This window comes from Amphiura filiformis, chromosome 10 (assembly GCF_039555335.1).
Source record: "Amphiura filiformis chromosome 10, Afil_fr2py, whole genome shotgun sequence".
Taxonomy (NCBI): domain Eukaryota; kingdom Metazoa; phylum Echinodermata; class Ophiuroidea; order Amphilepidida; family Amphiuridae; genus Amphiura; species Amphiura filiformis.
Window position 1 is genome coordinate 45,421,718 of NC_092637.1, and position 14,535 is coordinate 45,436,252.

At 34.9% G+C, this 14,535-nt stretch overlaps 1 protein-coding gene across 1 annotated transcript in view; it reads right to left on the minus strand.

The window, feature by feature from the left end:
* The window catches only part of LOC140162931 (Fanconi anemia group I protein-like), a 75,916-nt gene extending 67,223 nt beyond the window's left edge, over window positions 1–8,693 (minus strand). The window contains exons 1-2 of the mRNA XM_072186244.1: window positions 8,626–8,693; window positions 6,376–6,484 (exon numbers count right to left, since the gene is read on the minus strand). Coding sequence (XP_072042345.1) covers window positions 6,376–6,459 — 84 coding nt within the window. The 5' untranslated portion in view covers window positions 6,460–6,484; window positions 8,626–8,693. The remainder of the gene's footprint in view (window positions 1–6,375; window positions 6,485–8,625) is intronic.
* Between the last annotated feature and the right edge of the window lie 5,842 nt (window positions 8,694–14,535).

The following is a 14,535-nucleotide window of genomic DNA, read 5'->3' on the forward strand; positions in this document are numbered from 1 at the left end:
CCCTTTTTCTATCAAGATGACGTCATACAACAACTGTGCCCCGGGCACAGTTGATTCTATGCCCGGAAAATAATTGGATATTCGCAACCCGAATACACAGATCGCTCAGTATACATTGCGCACCCACTATCGGCCGGCGTTGATTACGAGTGTTGAGACTATCGCGGTCACAGTTCGCAATGAATTTGACCTCTCCTTGCTTGAATGACGATCTTTCACCGCCGCCGTAGTGAGTGCAGTGATTGTTTACAAAATGTTACATGTCAAGGATTTATACCTGCCAAATGTCACTTTTAGACAAATTACTACGACCTGGAGACTCGGCAGTGTGTGATGTTAGCACAGAACTTGAATGGTAGGGTTGTTTTAGATTATGACATCGGTAGATATCGGTCCAAATTCTGCACCCTTGCTCTTGCATGCACTGTCATGCTGTGTGCATTTAAGCCTAAAGGCCTATGATGCAGTTAAAAGCTTGTAGGCCTTGTCAGTCAGGAAATCTTTTAACCAATCAAATGAGAAGAACCTATATTATTCGGTATATAAAACAAATATTGACTGCTTCGCTTCGGGCATAGTCATGGTTTTGACATCACCTCGGGCCTATAATTTTAACTGTGCCCCTCATAGCAGTCAATATTTGTATAATAAAACCTCAATTGCCAGATCTGGATGAGCTCTGTTAATTGAGGTGTTTTTTACTATTGACCCATGTTGGACTGAATAGCAAATCGTTACTGGGAAGAAATGCATTGTGGGAAGTGTTCAATATCTTCTCTGTATCAACTTGCTATAGGAGGGGGGGTCACTGCCCTTCCCGCACAAAAGGTCTGTATTACCTCTCCAGCACTATACCTATAGGTACCCATTACCACATGGGTGGAGAAATACAACAGGTAACAGGTCTTTCATATGAAGTTCACATTACATCGGCACCACTGGATTTCAAACCCGCTTGGCACTACCTTCCAATCATGACAGAGTCGGTACTTTTTGGTTCTACTCTCATTAAACATAATATATACAAATATTGACTGCTATGATCTCAAAACCATACTATGACCCGAGGTCGCAGCCGAGGGTCATAGCATGGTTTTGAGATCACCGCGGGCCTATAAGGCCAAAAAACAAAAAAAGGTTCGTCTCAAAGCTTGCGCGCATTTGTAAAATCACACCATTTGACAAAAAAGAAATGCGGAAATTTTTTTTATTTCAAAAGAAAAAATCGGCGAAAATGAAACTTTTTTTTCAAAATACCATGAAAAAAGTAGGGAATAAAAAAAAAAAATTTAAATCGCATTTCGCATTTGTTTTTGAATTTCTCGTGAGCTTTGAGACAAACCTTTTTTTTCTTTGGCCTAATCTTAACCATGTCCCGAATAAAGCAGTCAATATTTGTTACATGTATACCGAATGGATACGTGGATGTTGCGATTGCGCAGTTTGTTCGGGACGCATGTGACGGTCCATAGTTCATTTCCATTGACCGGTCCATAGTTCATTTTGAGGGCATATTTAATTCAATGACTGTACATTCAACCAATCAGATGACAGGAATCTATATATGAGGTATATAATACCTTTCATGTTCCAATTTGAGCCAAAAATTTTAAGCTATTCTTGTTGAAATCCATAACCAATATGGAATACACGTTCTGGTAGAACAAAAAAGTACCAACTCTGCATGCCATTTTTGTGTGTCGCTCATGGAGGGCCGGGGGGGTACTCAGTACAAATGACCATATGGGGACGTGCCGCAAACATGGGTAGCATTTTCAGCCATCTGGTATATCAATGACCCCTTTTTCAAAGCCTATTTTGGTATATGAATGGGTCCTTTTTTCAAAATTTTCTCAATTTTTTCGAAAAACAGCCCAATTTTTCTTTAATCTAGCCAAAATTTTTCCAAAATTTTTGGGAAAATTTGTAAAAACTAAGACAATTTTGCTTAAATTTGGCCGAAAATTTTGACTTTTGGTATATCAATGGTCCAAATTTCTTGAAAATTTGGTATATTTATGGGTCCACTTCCAAAATCTCAGCGGCACGTCCCTACCAAAACCAAACTTGAGTACCCCCCTGGGATGGAGGGCAAATAGTGTACCTCCTGATTATTTTGCTCTACACCCGACAAACTTCCATTCGACTTTCGACGAGAATTACAGAGTCGATTCTTGAATATGATTCTCGTAAGATTTGGTTGTGAGAATCAACTTCTCTCATTGTATCATACAGTAAGTGCAGTGACTATAGATTTTGATTCTCGCAAACCAAGATGAAATCTAGGCTCTGTGGGGATACCTGAATGGAATGGATGTTTGCGTACTGTGTGTAACGTGTTGTGTCAAAAAATGTGTGCCAAGAGCTGAGTTTGCAAACCTTTGTAACTTGCAAGCTTAAAGACACAAATTATCATTTGCTTTCAGGTGCTTGCCATAAAACACAGGCAGCACACTATTTGCTTAAACCAAAATGGCAAATTTACCATAACATTACCGTATAATTGAAGACCAAATTAAAAAGACTAGTTTGCATCTGACATCCTGTCAACCAGACCAAAAATAGCATACTGCGCAGATCAGCAACCAATCACACCGCGCCGTTGCCCCGATGTCGAACGCAAAATAGTCTTTTAAATTCGGTCTTCAATTATACACACTGGGGAAATTTGAGTTGGTACACTTTGGTTATAATCTCTTTGATTACTAAGTATGTCACACAAAATTTATAAATCACTTTATTCAAAGTCATAACAGAGAAGATACCAAGGTACGGTGTGTTTTGTTTTGACAAAATATGAAATATATTGAAAACTACACCTATGATGTATATTTTAGCCTCTATCATGAAAATTGCATAATTGTCAACAGGGTTGGCGCGATTACGATTTAAATCACAATTTAAATCAAATGGGTTTTTTTTAAATCACTGATTTTACCGTTTTTGATCAATTTAAGTTAATTTCTATCATGAATCAATTGCCTGTTTTACTTCATTTGTAATGTTTCTACACCTTTTGGATGTCATTTTATTTATTGCTAAAAACTCATTTTCAAGGTGCAGAATTCAACAGGTTTTTTCCCATGATTTTACCAAATTTTTTCTTTGAAATTTTCACATCTGAAAACATGCTTTGATTTTTTGTAAATACCTGATAGGATTGTGCATATTTCTAGCATTCCACTGTCTCTTTAGACTTTATCATGGGGTATAGCAGTTCTTGGGATAATTTTTTTTTTTAAATCGATTTAAATAAAAAAAAATCAGATTTAAGGGGGCTGTTAGCTAAGAAAATGACTAAAATGAGCATTTATGTGTAATTTGAGTTTTGCTCAGGGTTGGACTTTTGACCGGTCAAAACCTGTTTTGTCCACAAAGCGGTTAAAACCAGGTTTAAACCGGTCAAAACCGGACAAAACCGGTCAAATCTGGTCAAAACCTAATTTGTATTCTAGAGTTAAATGAAGTTGATGTATCATGTATCATATAACATAACTATAATCACTACTTGGAGAATAATTTGATTTATTTATTAATTAATCAATAAAGAAATCATTAATTGAGAAAATATAGATAAAAAAACATCCCTTCAAAAGCCAAGTTTATGGATGCAATGCAAATTTTATAAAACTAAATTGAGTATTGTTATCTGTTATCAAATAAGACGTGTAGGCCTACATGTAGTGTTAGGTTACTGTCACAGCAAGGGTGATTTTAAGCGGGCGACGGGCGCCGTTTGGCCCCCAGAAACCAGGCAAGTGCGCTCGTGACAAGGCAAAATAATATAGACGGGCGACACCCATTTTCTCCCGAGTGGCGCTCAAATGCGTCTCAACACTACCTGACTCTAAAATTTAAGTAGAAATTACCTGTAAGCTTAACAAGTTTTGTTGACGAAAACATCGTTTTAAAATCATGAACTGCGTACGCACGTAGAATTCAGTGCCCAGGTCAGTCTGCATAAATTATTGTAATTTAGTTATCGGCAGCTTTCCGATCGTCCACGAGTTGGACTCGGGGAAAAGATTTCATTCATGGAGTTACCCCCGAAGATTTTCGGTAAATTATCGACTATTTCCGGTGGGGATGGCGTCATGAACATGAACCATGACCCCATTAAATATTAAAATGGCGTCACATACAGAAAAACTATGGAAATTGATTGAGTTTTCGCCAAGTTTTTGCACCTTTTTCTGACCACGTTTGAACAAAACTGACATGGAAATGAGAAAATTTATCATAGCGACTAGTGATGGAATATCACGGCGGAAATGCACTTTAACGTTTTATTTGAGCAATAAAGTTTGTACAACACCGCACAGTCTGTGCACTGTGTAGTGGGGAGGTGCACTGCAGAGAGCACGTGTTATGTGAGCGTACTGCACAGTGTAATTTTTAATTAATTTATTTTTAATTTTTTAATAACATTATACTGCAGTGCTTTTATTTTAGTTCCCCAAACTTGAAATAATAATTAAAAAAAAAAAAAAAAAAAAAAAGTGGCCCCTGGTTCATCCAAAGTGGCCCCTGGTTCACTTCAAATCTTGGTGAACCAGGGGCCACTTTTTTTGCCAAAGTGGCCCCTGGTTCACGCGCTCTTATTTTCACCCTTGTGTCACAGTAATGAGGAAAAATTGCAAATGTGCCTAATTTAGTCTCAACATGGACATGTTAAGTAAAACCAAAACCAATGGGGGAAAACATTGCACTTGACACTTGAAAATTACATGTACATCTAGGTTAATGGATTTAAACTAACTCTAGCATAGCCACTATGGAGTAACAAAAATTACAGCCTACAGTGATATCAATTTATATGTTTGTTACACTTGTATGATACTGGCAACATTTTTGAATGTTTGTATTGTCAAGTAAGGTAAATTTTCAGTCTTTTTCCTTTATTTTATTTTATTTTGTAGCATCAAAATGGTTTTGACCAGTTTTGACCACTTTTTAGCGGTCAAAACTAGGCGGTTTAAACCTGGTTTTAACCGGTTTTAACCACGGGGTTTAAACCTGGTTTTGCTACTTATTAAATTCAGCAGAGTTTTAGCTTTAAAATATTTTTTACCCCATTAAAATCGGATGTTGCATTGCCAAGTTTCGGCTATTTGAAGTGAACAAGGTGTCGAGAAATATGGTAACATTTGTTCGTTTCCTATTCTTATCCATGCATTTGAATTTTAATGTATTTTATTGTTTTTTAAGGAGCGATATGTGAAAGAATTACTAACAAAAATATTTACCTGGCAATTACAATCATAATTTAACATTTATTCACTTTATTATTATTTATATATACTTTACTATTAATTTTTGCTTCAACAAATTTATATTCTAGTATATTTATACTATATTTCATAATTCCTCACCTGGCTATTATTAGTCATTTTTAAAATGCGTTTATTTCAAAATGGCAATTTTATCAGTAATTCAAGTTTTTTTCAGCCATTTATTAAGTCCAAATGACTTGAAACTTGGCAGAAAGGTGTATCTTAAGTAGATCTAGAGAAGTACAGAGCCCTTTTTTAACAAAACCCCTTTGAACTTTTCGCATAAACACAATCTTAAAACGTCTCAAACACAAAAACGGAGCCAATTTTGTGAAAAAGGGCTCTGTACTTCTCTTTATTATGCTTCAAACAGTTAAATATTGGTGGTTTCAGACTCATTGTTGTTTTAATTTGTCTGAAAACCTTGAATAACTAAGTGTATAAAAATCCAATATGGCCGCCGTTACCATTGCAACGGTGGATGCGGCGACGAAAAAAAATAGATTTTTGTGTTGAGAATTGTTATAGGTATACACCAGTGATAATTGTTTATCCAAAAAGTCCAAAATAGCCAAAAATGCCTTCTTAGCTAACACTACAGCCCCCTTAAATCAAATAAATTGATTTTTTTTGATTTTTTTTAAAAAATCAAAAAAATTGCCAACCCTGATTGTCAATAACTGTCTCATTGTTCTGTTCTGTAACTTTTAACGTAAAAGTAACAATCAAGATCATTTCCAAACAATAAGGCTGTGATTTTCAGGTATTTTGGGGTACATTGTACAAGTATCATCACCAGAGATCAAGTCAGAGTGGAGTGCAAAATTTGCACTTTTTTCTGTAATCGGATTTTGTGGCTACTAGGAGTAGACCACAGGGACCAAGTCAATTAACTCACCATGGGCCCATTGAACTTTGCATGCAAACTTTTCACGCAAATTGGGTCAGGTCAAAGCTTGTTAACAATTAAATGTCCTTTGTGTATCGAGCAGCTGGTGTTTGTTCCCCAATTTTCGAGCGAGACTAGATTTCCCGGGTATTACTCCCAACCTTACTAAACAAATACAAACAAACAAACAAACTAGCAAACAAATACACAAACCTGTTCTGGCTTAAGAGCTCCAACTTGTTGTACCAAACCAGCCACATTGCCGTCCCTGGCTAGGGATACTATCTTGCTTGCCATGGTAACAACCTGATAGTCCCAATTTCTAAACAAACAAAACATAAACATAAACAAGAGACATTTTTAAAGTATGTTTTGTAGCAGGAATATTTACACGTACATTTGTATGTACAGTATTGATGGTGTTCATAGTTACTTGTAGACGTATTGTGACAAAATAAAGACCAACAACAAAACAATAATTGTTTTTACCCGCGTATAAGGACTTTCAAAAAGTAGATAAAGTACCCAAAGCAAAGTACCCAAAAAATCTTTGTCCCCCAAATTTACCCTCCCTCTTGGTAAGGCCCTTTGCACTTGATTATTAGTTTCCTGTTTACCGCCCGCGTCCAAAATTGAAAATCTCAAAATTATTAATTATTTTGTTTTTATTTCTAATTTTCTCCTTTAAAATTTTCTCCTTTAATAATATCACCAATAATGATGAATAAACAAGGAGTACAACTCCACCTTCACTTATTTATAAAATCAAATCTTGTTGTGAAATAATTAAATGCCCGCTCTAGTCAAAACGTGTAAATAGTTGCTTGTAATAGTTCGAACTAAATAAAGAAAATAAAAGATAATTAATAATTAAAAGTCACCTCATCCTTTTTCAAAATCTTTAACAGGAAACTAATAATCAAGTGCGAAGGGCCTAAGGGTGGGCAACACCAGGGTTTTCCATGATGTTGTGATATCGCGGCAAAATTTATCGCGGTATCGATCATATCGCTCTACAACTGATAGAGGTCACGTAACTAACTACACATTCGATGCTAGAGTACGTTGCTATCGTTTTTCAGTCGGACAGCAGTGACATTTTATTCTGTTACGGTAAATTCGGTAATGTTGAAATTTGGATGATACTTATTTCGATGAGACAACTGATGACAGTATTAGGGATGCTCATAAAATTTTGAAGTTCAATATTTTTAGCTGAAAGTTCTTTCATTTGAAAGAGAATTAAATTACCTAAACAATAAGGGGTCAATCATGTTTCTAGTGCATATACTTTTGAAGTTACAGACAAAAATAGTGTCATCAAATTGCCCAAAATTTTGTGTGTGAAATTGTGACAGCAGGCACATGTACAATGCACACTACTGTATGTGACCCCAGATGACCTCATATTCTTTACTGTAAGAAAGCTGTTTTGGATGGTCTTGATTTACACACAAATTGCTTTTGAGCTAAATCGAGTGTCGACTTGGTGGAACATGGATTGCACTATGTGATAGTTTATGAATCCAGTATCATGCCAGTACCAACATAAGTCAACATCACTTAGGTTTTGGTTGTCAAAATTAATTTTTAGTGATTTTCTCCATTGAGCCCCACAGTAAAGCCATTTTTGGACCGTACATGCACATTCCACTTCCCTATGGACGAATAGCGCCACCTATAGTGTGTGATGTGAGCTAGCCTAACAGTATAATTTGAGTAAAATTTGCCTATTTTGAACAGTCTAAAAATTTGTTTAGTGCAATTTTAGCAACATTGATGTGATCACCGTCGTGATTGGCTATGTTTACTGAATGAAATTCCATTGCTTTACACGGTGTCATGCTTTAGCGAATCCGACTAGATTTTGAATGCAGAGGTCTCTAGACAGAGAATGTGAAGCTATCGGCGACGGTGAGCAAATTCATGGCTAGAGTCCGAGCAGCCAAGGAGTCATGAATGAAGTCATGAATGGATTACATATTTGTTCTTTAAAAAAAATTTGTTTTCTACCTATAGCACCCTAGCTAAAATACAGCTAAATAATGTACAATAGTAAATGTAAACCTGTATTTTAGATAGGTATCTCAACGGTGCCTATTAAATTATGATGAACATGTTTCAGGAATGGCGCGTATGGCGCCAGCGCCAAATTGTGGGATTGTGAAGCGCATCATGCAAAAACAATAAGAATCGCTGATAAAGAAATTAAAAACTGCTGATAGTTTAACCCTAAAAATTATATAATTTCTGAATTTTTCACTTTTGATAGCAGTCAAACGATGGCAAGACCTTGAACCCTGTCTGGTTGTTGAATTCGTCATGTTTGCAGACCTCTACAATTACCATGATGAATAGGCGACAGATAGGGAGTCACCTACTTCTAATTCTGCATCCAAATAGTTCCTAATAGTGTTAATATAAATATTACCCGATTTAAATGTATAATTTATGGCATCTTACCTGAGTATTTTTCACTTTTTCCTTGCCGAAATCTCCCGCTTTTCCCAAACAAATTTGAGTGGCGACGGGCTGTCAGTAGGGCTGGTTTCACGCTAAGGGCACACACCACTAAAATACAACCAAAATACAAGCTAATACAAGACAATGTTTCCAAACTGTTTTGAGTTGTATTGCTCCAGCAGTTTTGATATGAGAAGCAAAAATGTGTATAACAATGCCCTACGTTTTTGTTCACATTATATAAACGAAAATAATTGATATCGCATCATATCGGACTAATAAAAATAGGTGTAAATGGGAAAAGGGAAAATATAATATAAATAGCCTGCTGACTATCGCTTTAGAGGAATAGCCCCTCTATAAATTTGCAAAATTATTATTAACCGTTTATGGGATCTAAAATGAGCGTTTATTGCGTTTCGACAGTATTTTTTGTGGGGCATGAGAGCACCTCAGACCTATCGAATTGCATTCTGAATACGAAGTATGTCTTTCTGATATCAAATAATTTTCATTTTTGAAAATCACAATATAATACAAATTTTATGACAAATTATAAAAATTTGATATTTTTCAAATTTTGATATATAACAGTCCTCGAAGTAAATTATATAAATCTAATGACATATTCTTAAAGTGTATGTAGCAGGGAGGAAAAGCCGACGGTCAATTGAAAATTTTGACCTTTCATATTGAAGATATGGATTTTTTTCCCAAAAAGACCTATTTTTTTGGTGTTTTGGGAAAAATCCATATCTTCAATACGAAAGGTCAAATGTTCAATTGATCGTCGGCTTTTTCATCCCACCTACAAACACTTTAAGTATAAATCATCAGATTTATAAAGTTTACTTCAAGTACCGGTACTGTTATATATCAAAAATATCAATTTTTAATGATTTGCCATAAAATGTGTATTGAATTGCGAATTTCAAAAATCAAAATTATTTGATATCAGAATGACATTCTTCGTATTCAGAATGCAATTCGATATGTCTGATGTGCTCTAATGTCCCACAATAAATACTGTCCAAACGTTCATACCCCAGCCCTTAACAAATCCCCTTCATCCAAACGAATAGCTGCTGATTTATAATGTCAGCGCCATTACACGGATCTTATAATTAATCTTAGGCCTATAATCATAATCAAATTGATTTTTTTTTTTTCAAACCTGCTTTTTTTTTGTTTTTTTTTTGGCATAATAAATGTTTACACACAATCCACTTGCACCTAAATGGAATGAGACATATTTGTTGTGTTTGTAGTTCAGGAAATTTGACATTTTAATAATAATATGTCATTAATTATGAGTTTTGACTTAAAGGAGTATGGGGATTCTAGCATCCTCTTTTTATTACATTTTTCAGTAGATATCTACGAAAAAAGCTTATTCCCCAAATTTCAGTTGATTCTGATTTAAAGCAATAATGTACGATCTTATAATATGGAATTGGTTAATTTTTTTCAAACCTGTTTTTTTTTTTTTTTTTACATACACATGTCCCGTCCTGTACCTAAAATGTGTTTCAGCCCTCTTTAGGGTTAACTCAATAACCACCAATAATGACCTACAAAACTATATCTGTGATACCGGTATTTAAATTCTTTTACACACTCGCTATGAAAATGATCATTGCAATTTTTGCCAAAGCTCACACTCACTACCATTCATTCATTCATTCATTCATTCATTCATTCATTCATTTTTCACTCATCAAATATAGCAACAAAAAAACATAGGATACATACAAAATCATATTAATACAAGTGAGAGTGAAGGAATCACAGGATGCGGTGAACTTACCAAATCGCAACAGTTTAAAATAGTTGCTAACCTTTTAACATGTTTAAGGCTTTTATCTTAACCATATGTAGCCAGGGGTTTGCAGTGGTATAAAAAATCTCAACATTTTTGAGAAAAGTAGGGGGGAGCTAGGCTGTGGATAGGTAAGCCATTTTCATTTTACCTTGTTATTTCATCAGCTTTAACTCTAACTATTATTTCAGTATTTTCGGTTAAGAATAATAAGTTAAAATTTGACGGAAATCGTATATTAGGCAAAAAAATATGATAACCTATTATTCCAAAGCTTTTTTTTTCAGTTAATATATTTTCATGATGATTATTTATTATTATTATTATTTGTTGGATCAGAACAGGATTGGTGGATTTTAATGGTCAGAGGGATTAGATATAAAGGGATGATAAATTAAAATGCTAACGGTACTACCTACAGTAGACTACCACCAAAAAGGTCCACATAAAGGAACTTTCTGATAAATGCGGACATATATCCCATTTTCAGTGTTGCGAAATTTTACTTAAAAGGGCATTTCGTGATCCACAGCCTCATCCCCCCACTTTTCTCAAAAAAAGTTGAGATTTTTACATCACTGGAAACCTCTGGCTACATAATGTTTATGTACAAAATATTTCTTGCAGATTAATTCGTTTAGCAAAGATATCGTGAAATATGAATTTCGTTCTGGTGCACCGGAACGAAATTACAACGCATTGTCTATGGAGCAGTGTAATACACATAATCATGCATAACTCGCAAAGGCAAAATCGGAATCAACTGAAATTTTGGGAATAGGTTTTTTTTCGTGGATATCTAATGAAAAATGACATAAATAGGATCACGAAATACTCCTTTAAGTGTATGGTAAATTTCAAACAATAATTATTTTGCTTACAATCATATGTTATTTATCGAAAATGGGTTTAATATAGGCCTATGTATAATACAAAACATGATCATGATGATATGAAAACTAAGGCCCAATAAATATGTTTGGTGCATTTACAGCCATTTGGATTTCATGAAATTTGATTTAAGAAAAGGTGTTTTTTTTTTCAAATTTTGCTCAAAAAGTGTAAATTTTAATAGATTTTTAGCAAAATTTGAGAAAATGTTCCAAAATTAGTATCATTTCGGGTCGCTTGTGCGTCAAAGTTTGGTTTAATGTCGGATAATTTGTCAGAGTTCCAGCCACAAGTTGAGACCCCGGATGCATATACTACACACAATTCACCAGCCATCTATGATCAGACTAATGTTGATCTATGATTTGATTTAATAAAACAGAAGCTTCATTTCATCAATCCCGGGGGGGGGCACTCAACACAAATGACAATACGGGTATGCTCCCCCGGAAAGACCCCCGTTTTTGGGTTTCGCAGCTCCGAAAGACCCCCTATATTTGACCAAAGTAAAGCTCCGAAAGACCCTTGATTTTGATAATTTCAGCTCTCAAAGACCCAAAAGTTGCTCATTCCGCATATTTCTTGTTTTTTCAGGCGATTTTAAACCAAAAAGCCAAGAAAGACCCTTGATTTTGACTTTTGACAGCTCCCAAAGACCCCATTTTACTTGTTCACAGCCCGGTTCGCAGCTCCGAAAGACCCCTTTTACCGGACGCCGGCAGCTCCCAAAGACCCACCACCTCAAAATTCCGGGGAGCATACCCACCAAAAATTTTGATGTGCCCCCCAGGCATCAATCAGTAAACCATGCTAACAATACTCTTACAGAACAAATTGTTTTCATCGTTGTCAAATTTATCATAAATGTGTAAAGCTTTTCAAAATACCTCAGAGCCCTGAGGCATTATGGGTATTGACTTAAGCGGCCACCGTCCTAGCTCAATGGCACTGTGGCTCAATGGGAACAGTGTCATTGACCAGCCAGACCATTTAAAATGAGAAATATTTATTATGCTATTTCCAATATAAAAATGACCCGGGAAAAATGAGCTTTTATTATCCATCATGTTTAATATTATTCTAGTCAAAATCAAGAAGAATTGGGCCTACCGTTTGGCCCGATTTTAAGCACAAAATGTCTTAATTTTGGCCCATTTTAGCATTTAAATTCTCATTTTCGCACAAGATAGTATATCGAAGATCGCGTGGGCTGTATAACCAGGGTGTCTCACCCGGGATCCCACTCCAGCAATATTATAAGCTAGTTCATGGCGAATTTATTTAGTTAATTGAGGTACTCTTTATAGGAAAGAAGACACACTTATTAGACTTTTTCCATCTTTTAGCAAGTATCAACATTTCCTGCAAAAAAGTACATTCACCCAAATCCGTCTTTCCTCTGACCACCCTATTCGGGAATCCTATGATTTCCTTATATTATGTTCTTATCTTTTACATTGACAATTTGAGATTTTTTCAAAGAAATGGCCAAAATTGATCACATTCATTGGTTTGTGTCAAAAACATGTTAGCAAGAGTGTTTGTTCAAGCAAAGTAGGCCTACTGACTTGATACACTACAAATAATTAATACTCAACAAGCTTAAATTACCTTAATACAGCTAACATTGATTAAGAAAACCAAAAAGTCGTGAGAAAATTGCAGTTTTCAACATATGTCAGTTTTAAATAACAATTTTATTTATTCTAAAATCTTATCCATGCATTTTTGTAAGTTTCAAATTTAACCGGTTGAAATTGAGCCAAATAAAAACATGTTCAACATTATCATTAACCAATATGCATCTAATATTAATTAATAAAACAAACAAATTAATGCGAAAATAATACACATTTGCAACGATTAGGTCAAAGAAAAACCTGTTCAATATTACCATGGTTTTAAATTACTAAATTAAACCTAAAATCAATTAGTACAATCCACGAATTCACGAATTTTTGTAAGTTTCAAATTTAACCGGTTGAAATTGAGCCAAATAAAAACATGTTCAACATTATCATTAACTAAAATGCATCTAATATTAATTAATAAAACAAACAAATTAATGTGAAAATAATACACATTTGCAACGATTAGGTCAAAGAAAAAACCTGTTCAATATTACCATGGTTTTGAATTACTAAATTAAACTTAAAATCAATTAGTACAATCCACGAATTCATGCAAAAGTAACATTTCTTGATCATGAGGTCAAATGCAAAATGTGCAAAACGGTTTTAAGTTACCCAAATACACGTATGATCAATTAACGGTTATTCATATTTCGTGGAAGAAATTCAAGTTCAAGCATTGGGTCAAATAAGAACCTGCGTAATATTTAATAATTATTAAAAACAATATTTATCTAAATGTAGGCCTATGGCACCAGTGGAGATAAAAGTAACTTGTATTAATTAACAGAAACTCAAAGATTATGTTCATTTCGTATTTCTGAGCATTATCAGTCATAAGGTCAAACATTCAAATAGCAAGATAGATGCATTATATCGAAGTTAATTTTTTATTCATGTTTGTGTATATATATAGGGGCGGTTTCAGTCTTCCGCCACTGCTAGCATATCACCTCTCATATTATTTCATCGGCAATACAGAAGTTAGAATAGAAATGTGCATGGAAGGGCGCTGTTCAACTTCAAGAGCTTTCAAGTAGACAAATGATTTTAAAATAGTGGCTTGAATTTTCACGAGTAATAGTCTAGGAGCTAAATCTCAAACGCCCGTATTTGCTGAGGAAGACGCCCTCACTGAATTTTTAAAATTCCTTTTTTTTACACGATTGAATTGTACTTTATTAAACCAATATACGCTGCAAAAATCAAGACTCTAAGTGCTGTAGTTTTGTCAAAATCCGTGATTTTGAATTAAAGGCTTAGCGCTTTATTATTACGATGGAATTATTAGTCGAACGCATACACGATGTTCATAACACACAGTACGTCACGGCGTGCGGGACGGTGATATACACAACAAAGGGTCGTACCACAACATGACCGAAGGAGTGGTACGTATTGGCGACATGTGCGCCGGTAGTAAATTCCAATTTTCTTTGCTTTGCCGTATTTGTTCGGCTCAAAAATAAAGGGATATATCTGACAAGTAAAGCTAATATTTTATGTGCAAAGAAATGCTAATCTATTTTGTTTGAAAATGTTATAATATTGCTTTAAGGACTGAGTTCA